General features: G+C 26.6%; 1 protein-coding gene across 1 annotated transcript; it reads right to left on the bottom strand.

The window, feature by feature from the left end:
• Window positions 1–3,676: 3,676 nt before the first annotated feature.
• LOC101216767 (auxin-responsive protein IAA16) lies at window positions 3,677–7,947 on the bottom strand. Its single transcript, XM_011650452.2, has 5 exons — window positions 7,556–7,947; window positions 5,401–5,618; window positions 4,569–4,704; window positions 4,434–4,495; window positions 3,677–3,942 (listed from the first exon to the last, which is right to left on the bottom strand). Exons 1-5 carry the CDS (start codon window positions 7,810–7,812, stop codon window positions 3,902–3,904), a joined length of 714 nt encoding a protein of 237 aa, XP_011648754.1. The 5' UTR covers window positions 7,813–7,947; the 3' UTR covers window positions 3,677–3,901.
• Between the last annotated feature and the right edge of the window lie 250 nt (window positions 7,948–8,197).

Here is an 8,197-nt window from a genome sequence, read left to right on the forward strand (position 1 = left end):
TTTTGTTAAATTAGAATAAAATTTATTACGTGTAAAATCAATTTAAAATTGTGTACTACATGTGAAAAGAAAGAAGAAAAAAAAGTAGTATGAAGAAGATATAATCGTTCAAAGAAGTAAGAGGGATGACGTGTGTGAAAATAGGAGTGGAAAAAAAAGGTTTCCTTCATACAAATGTTTCTTCAAATATGAACAAGATTTGGGTCAACTCAATGGTGATTTTGAAAAACAAGAATACATCTATGTATTTTGTTTTTCCCTATAAATTACCAAGATCGTTTTTCTCAAATAAAAGCAATACTTTGTTGTATTTCTGTCAGCTATAATTATAATTAATTAATGATAGTAGTATATTAGTATTTATACTATCTTGCTTAATTTTAAAAATACGTAGAGTGGATTATTATAATAGTTTGTATTTGAAATGTAGATTATTATAGTCTAGATTATTATAATATATGTTTGTGGTAGTTAGAAATAGTGAATTGGAAAAGTGAGGACAGTAACATGTGAGAAATAAGGTATGATTAACCCATAAGCTAAACTTAGAATAGACTAAAATAGTATACTTTACTTTCATAGTATGAGAGTCAAACGCCTTCTAAATATTTTAATTAATTTTACTATATTTGAAAACAATAGTAATTTATGTGGGAAGAATTTTGTTGAGTGAAATAAAATAAATGAGTTTGTTATGGAAGGAACTCTAGATGTAGGGTTTGGAGAGAACTCAATTCTAAAATGAGGCAATGTTGATGATGGAGATATTGTTACCTAAAATGAATGCGATAGATGTTAAGTAATCACTATGAATAGAAAGGTTGGAGGTGTGAATCAAATACTTGGAAATTGACAACATGGTCGGAGAAGACGAGGGGGGGGACTGTTTTGTGCAAAATATTATATGAAAAGGGACCTCAAATGAAATTATGGGGAAGTTAAAGGAGTTTTGAGAAAAACAATTTGGATTACTATTTATAGAAACAAAGTCAAAGATTTGCGAATATTCCAAAGATAGGGTCGATGATTGACGCTGCCAACCCATCACTCCATCTTCTTTTTCTTCAACCATTGTATTTTTAGATAAATTATTTTAACTCATATTTCTAATTTAGAAAATTCCATTTTATTTAGTATGCAATTCTAATTTGGTTATATGAATTTGGTAGACAGGTTAATTTCTTTTTTTGAATTATCTATCTAAACGAATGCAAAGTCCAAAACAATATTTCCTTTTTATGCTTTCAATTTATTCTATTTTAATTATTATATATAGAGTTTATCAAAAAGTATTTGTTGAATTATAATACATTTAGATATACCAAGTTTTGAGTGAAAATAAAATTTATTCTCGATATATAAACTTTTGAGGTAATGAATACATTTCTTCTTTTCTTTCTTTCCTTCCATCTTTGGGGAAATTTTTATTATTTTGTATTGATGTATGAAAAGTTAAACCATATAGCAGCGGTCGACATATAATAAAGCTGAGGCTTGTAGGGCTAAACTATAGATTTGAAGAAAATGAAAGAAAACAACAAGTGGAGTTGCTGAGGCTAACCAATTAGAGCATCATCCACATCGACCACTTGTTACTATACGAAATCCAATTCTAGAATATCTTAGAGTCGTTAATATCGTATGAGTTCTTTTTTTTCTACATCAAATATTGAATATCGACTGGGTTTTAAATATATGCTATTTCATTTTTCTACAAAAACAAAAAAAAGTTTTAAGTTAAGGTAAAGGGAAATTGGATATGGTAGCATTTTGAAAATATGATATAACAAATATAACACATTGTTTTATAATTTTGTAAATATCGTAAAATTTTCACTTATACAAATATTTTTCATCTTAAATTTGTTATTATTTCTAAACTATCGTTCAATAACTTATTTCTCTTCCTTTTTTTAATGTTCTGCTCGTTATTTATTTGTTCTAATTATTTATTAATTTTTATACGAGAAAAATTATTTATTCTTTCTATCTTAGTCTTGATTTTCAAATATCAATAGTACAATAATTGCAATGTGAAATATAATGGTTGTTGATCAGAGTAATTTAACTTTATTTGTGATTTTTTTTTTTACTTTTTTCGATGTGTATTTTGAGTTGAATCTGATTTCAAATGATCTTGTTTTATTTTTTTTACATTGATTTTGTTTTGGTTTTACTTTGTCTCAGTTTTGTATGTCAGTGTTGTGATATACTTATATTATATAAACTAATCGATTGATATACTTACTACGTGATTTTTATTTTTACAAATGCAATGATATAACTCGATGTATCATTATCAAGTATATCAACAATATATTGTTAAAGCATATTAGTTAGGTGAATCATTATCAAGTATATGAATCATGTTTACAAGTGTATATCAATAGAATATCAATTATATAAGTAGAACTTCAAGTGTATCAAGTGTATTTAATCAATCAAATGTATAAGTGAATAATACTAAGTGCATCTGCAGTACATCAGGTGTATCAAGTATATCATATACATCAAACGTATCAAATTTGTTGAATGTACCAATGAAAGCATATAAGTTTATTAGAGGTGTATCAAGTGTATCAAACTTATAAGTGAAGTCTTTAAGTGTATCAAACTAATCAAGTGTATCAAGTATATCAAGAGAAGTATTATGTGTATCAAGATGTTTCAGGTTTGTATAAAAAAAGTATTGACCAGTGTATCAAAGAGTATCAGGTGCATCAAGTGTATATATCAAGTGTATCTATCAAGTGTATCAAAATGTATTAGATGTATCAGACGTGTACAAGGTGTATCAAATGTATATTAATAACGAGAGCATTTGTGACATTTTACCTCTTAAGGTGTGAACTGAGCTTTGTTTTTGCTATTTTCGTAAATAATAAAATTTGTGTGTTATAAACTTAATTATTATAACTTGTGTTGTCATTTTTGCAAGTATCCCTAATGTAAATACTTATTTATTATAAATTATTGTTCTAAAATAAATTTTAATGTGGCTATTTTTAAATATAGAAAAACGAACTAAATTATTTTTTAAAAATAGTATCCAAATAGGCCCAATATATTAGTCAATCATGAAATACTATACGTAATATTATACGTAGATTGTGATGTTTTTGTTATGTTTGTAAATATTTTTTGAAGTTTTTCTATTTAAAATAATTTGTGAATTTGATCCTTTAAAAATTACTCAATATAAAATAAAATATGGTAAAACACAATTTAAAATGTTGTAAAAAAAGTAAATACATTTTTCCTTCTTAAATTTAATTATTCCAAACACAGCTATTGATATAATATCGTCATATTGTTCCATTTGTATATTTCACGTGAAGCTTAATTAAAGCTAAAAGTGGTAACCACATGTGAGAGGATCAAGATGGCATCTTCAATGTTTATTCGAAAGAGAGAGAAAAGTTGACGGAATTTAATTATTCTTCCATTAAGAAAAAGTTCTCTTTTTTTACCTTAAAAAGTTCTTAAAATGAAGGTTGAAGAAGTGAAAGTGCAAACACAAATTTTAACTTTTCAAGTTGATAACATGCTATTTTTTATTCGTTTTTATCGATATTATTATCTATATGTGTACGTATATATAACAACGAATTATGTCTATTAATAATATATAGATAGATATGTAGATATTACTTATATATGTACGTACACCAATGAATACGTCAAGATGATTATCATAAAATAATGCAATATAGAGATGGGAGAAATTAAAGTTTGAAGTAGAAATTAAAACCACTCTATGCTAATGTTGAATTTATATAGCATCCCTACAAATTCAACACCAATTGTTCTTATATATATAGATATATTATATTAATTTAGAAGAAGAAAAAATTGAAAATTGGTACCATATCAAACAAATTGTTAAATTGACAAAAACAGCTCAGCTTCTGTTGTTCTTTTGTTTCTCCATTGATCTTGGTGCTGTCAATGATTAAATAATTATTTAAAAAAAAATCAGAAGATAGATCCTAAAGAAAGTATGTGGAAAATAATTTAAAAAATCAAGAAGATATATCCAAAAGAAAATATGTACACATTAACACATATGTATATGTATATGTATAGATAACTTTATATTCTTTTATTTATCTTTTTCATGCAATCTATTGTGATAACATTAAATATTGAGCCCATTGTATTTTTAAAAAAAAAATCAAAGTTACTTTTTATTAAATTACATATTTAGTGTAGAAAGAAAGTTAAAATTTAATTATTATGATTCAATAAAATTTTAAAAATAATAGGACTAAATTTTAAGTATAAATTGATTTGAATTTCTAACTATTTTTCTTTTTGTAGACTATAGGGATCAAATTTACCATTTAATCAATTATTTTTTCTAAATGTTGTTTATACATAAACGAGAGAGATATAGTTTACCTAATTTTAAACAGTAGAAGATGATGACTTACCTAATCCAATGGCATCAGACTCTTTCATGATCCTCAAACGTTTGCATGAATCAACAAACATCCTATGTCAAATTAACATGACATTTAGTTATACTTTGTAAAGCACAATGAATGAAAATTGATTATAATACTTACTCCCATGGGACATCCCCAACGAGCATCCAATCTCCATCTTTGTCTTCATAAGTAGGTACATATTCTGACCCATTCAAAAGGTCTACTGATTTGCTTTCATTCATGAAATCCTTCATCCCTTCTGATTCACACTTTCCTGTCAATTCCCATCTCAAAATATATATTACTCAAATAATTTATGTGCATTTTCAAATATATATATATATATATATATATTGACAGATTTCTAGATATTTTATTATAAAAAATTCATCATTTACAATAATTTTTTCAAAAATTCATCAAACCCCTTCCATTTTTCTTTCGAATATCAAACTCCAAACAATGGACAAAATACCATGTTTTATTTTTACATCATGGGTAAAAATAGATGTGTCCAAAGATTCAAACAAATAACCTCATAACCAATAGTATATCCCTTACCCGTTTAAACTATTAAAAGAAAAAAACATAAGAATTAAGCCAAAATGTTTAAAAAGAAGCATGTAATGTAATGTCAACCCTACAATATGTAGTATCAAGTATACAGTAAGCTTTAATTTGGATTTTTTCCTACTCCCAATTTATGTATTATAACTTAGTTTTAATGTTAAAAGATTCATAAAAAAAACCTGCGCATTGAAAATAAAATATTTAACCAAATCTTTTAGAATCTAAACTAGAAAAAGAAATAAAATTATTGTGCCAGAAATAAATAATATCAAAAGTTTGCACATGAAAAGCTTGATTATTATTAAATTTATAAAACGTACATAAAAGCAGTAAAACATGTATAGATATTGACTCTGATTGTCCATATGAAAGAAAAAGAAAAAGGAAAAAAATTGATTACCAATGGTGAAGGAGCTAAACATTTGAGCAAGAGCATGAGAGAGTTCCTTATAGCTGGCGTATAACTTCAAGTCCACCTTCCGTAAATAAGGAGCACCGTCCATGCTTACTTTTACGAACGACCCCCCGGCCCCGCCCTCATCTCCCCCCTTCCTTGACGACACTACTCCTAAATTCTTTCGAGATGATCGTACTGGTGGCCAACCCACTACTTGTGCTCTGTTATCAATTTAACCAAACTTCAAATTACCTCAACTAACTTCTTCCCAATAAATTATCATCCAATGACTTAAGTTCAAGCCTTCCAAGGGTTGACACTTGAGTCACCGGGAGGCCTAGCCCTAGACCGAGCTTGGGCCATATCCAATCGGCCCATCCATGATCGTGAATAGACATGTATTCATAAAACTCTCTTCAATTGTGTTTGAATCGTTAACTCCAATCTAAATTTATTATAAAAATCAAATACACTCAACTAAATCTACTAAAAATATTTACAAATATAAACAGTCTATACACAATTGATATATTGTTATATTTGTAAATCTTTTGAAAACAACCTTTTGTCTTCTATAATTTTCAAATTTGAGCTTGATTTTTAATAACATAACTAAAAATATATTTACAAGTGAAAATAGTGTTTATAAACTTAATTTTAGAAGTTAAAAGTGAAATGGTTATGTAATGAAACCTTAACAACCAAAATATAATTCCTTTCAAAATCTTTTTTTCTTTTCTCAAATAAAATATATAATGAAGTAATGGATCATTTTTCCTTTTTTGAATCTTGATTAATTTTAGAGTTGAAGATATTAATTTTGTAATTAAAGAAAAAGTCAATTTATAAGCAATTCTATTTTAGGAGTAAACACTTAAGTTTTTTGTTGAAGGTTTGGTTGGTGAGAAAAAAAGCAAAAGATTCGTTATGTTTTGTAATTTTGCATAATTTTCCCGACAACCAACCAACCGAAGCATTCAAACTTCTCTAACCTTTGTTGTGTTCTAAGGTCATCTTAACCTTTTCTTTTTCTTTTTTTTTTTATAATCCCAATAACTCCTTTTCAATCATCTTCAACAATCATTCTCTCTCTATATATAAATATATATTCGAGTGGGGAGTTATATATATAATATTTAGATTTAATATGCAAAATTTAAATTTCACTTATTATAAAATTTATTACCGATAGAAGTTTCATTCATAAATTTTGTTATAATTCTTGTTTTTTAAAAATGTTCTTGTACCGTTTATTATTAGTCTTAAAATGGAAATTTTATCAGTAAAAAAAAATAATATCTCTTAACTTTCACTGATTATTTTTAACAATGGCAAGCAAGTGGGAAAAAGAAAAATATTTTTAAATAATTGATATAAATATATGAATTTAAAAACAAAAACGAAGCTTTGAAGATCAAAAGGTTTAAATTTTTAGATTGACACTAATTCATCAAATTGTTTTATAATATAATCACGCTTCACATATGATTAAAATACCATTTTGATATCAAGAATTTGAATATATATTACTAAGTTAAATCAATAATGAACTAAAAAATTTAAGTTTCTCACTTTAATTCTATAACTAAAATGGAAATGACAATAAAACAAAATAGAAGTAGAAATGGCTAAACATTTTTAATTAGTTAACCATAGAATAAAAGAAAATTTACAAATTACCTTTTGTTTTCCTAAGACTAATGGCAATTGAACTCTATATAAATGGACTTTTTATATATATAACAAAGAAAATACAAAGTTAATGTGCTTTTAAAAAAAGAAAAAGAAAAAGAAACAAAGTTGATGCTATTATAATTATAATTTTAATTTTACCCTTTTGAAACAAATCAATTTTTTTGTATCTTAATAAAGCAAAAAATTAGTTCTTAATAACTCAAATTCTATTGATTTTCACTCAATATATAGATTATAGATATGAAAAATACTCCAAACTTTACAAAGGACATTCATAATACTATATATCTAAATAATTCTCTAAAAATAGTTTTAAAAAATGAGATAAAATATGATCATTCAAATATATTTGAAAATAACATAAATTCATATTTTTAAAATCAAACAAGAAAATTAAGAGATATTTTTTCTAATATAAGTTAAGCATAAACATGAATGAGAAAAGGAGAGAAAGAAAATTTACTTCGACGGAGGTTTAGCAAAATCATTAGGCTGTTGTGAAGAAGTTTTAATCTCTTCCAAATTCGTTGCCTCTTCCTTCGTCGACGCCATTGAAGAAGCTAAATTAAGCTTCAAATCCACAGTTTCCATAAACCCTCTCTTCCCCGCCGAACTACTCTTCCCACCGCCGCCGTCGCCGCCGGGCAAGCCAAGCCGAAGCTCCGTCTGCTCGAAATTGATCAAGATCGCTCTGTACTCATCGTTCTGCCCTGATTCCATTTTCTCCGAATTCGAATTGAAATTTTTTCTGTAATTCTGTCTTTGATTTTGGTAGTGAAATCGCTGAGATCGAGAGTTTTTCTTTTGTTTGTTTGAGAACGGACGAACTTGGGATTTGGGGCTTGGAATTGGAATTGGATATGTTATATTAATTATTAAGTTCTGTCAAATGGACCTGCTTTTTTTTTTTATTTTGGAAAAGTGGCGTTGGAATTTGACTTGAAATTACGATTTTGGGTTTATAAATGTTGAGAAATGGCTCTATCGTATGTTGAGGAAAGAGGGGTCGTTTTGGGAGTTTATTTTTTCCTTTCTTTTTCTAACCTTTTTAGATTAAATTGTATGTTTATTCTTAGTTTTGAAACTTTTTTAAGTCATGAATAAT

This window comes from Cucumis sativus, chromosome 2 (genome assembly GCF_000004075.3).
Source record: "Cucumis sativus cultivar 9930 chromosome 2, Cucumber_9930_V3, whole genome shotgun sequence".
NCBI lineage: Eukaryota > Viridiplantae > Streptophyta > Magnoliopsida > Cucurbitales > Cucurbitaceae > Cucumis > Cucumis sativus.

What these genes read in the sequence shown, in the direction of transcription:
- LOC101216767 (XM_011650452.2), bottom strand. Translation starts at nt 7,812, where the DNA reads ATGGAATCAGGGCAGAACGATGAGTACAGAGCGATCTTGATCAATTTC. An exon ending in TTTGCTAAACCTCCGTCGAA is followed by an intron (nt 5,619 to 7,555) that starts GTAAATTTTCTT and finishes AATTGATAACAG; the next exon opens with AGCACAAGTAGTGGGTTGGC. An exon ending in GTTGGGGATGTCCCATGGGA is followed by an intron (nt 4,496 to 4,568) that starts GTAAGTATTATA and finishes AATTTGACATAG; the next exon opens with GATGTTTGTTGATTCATGCA.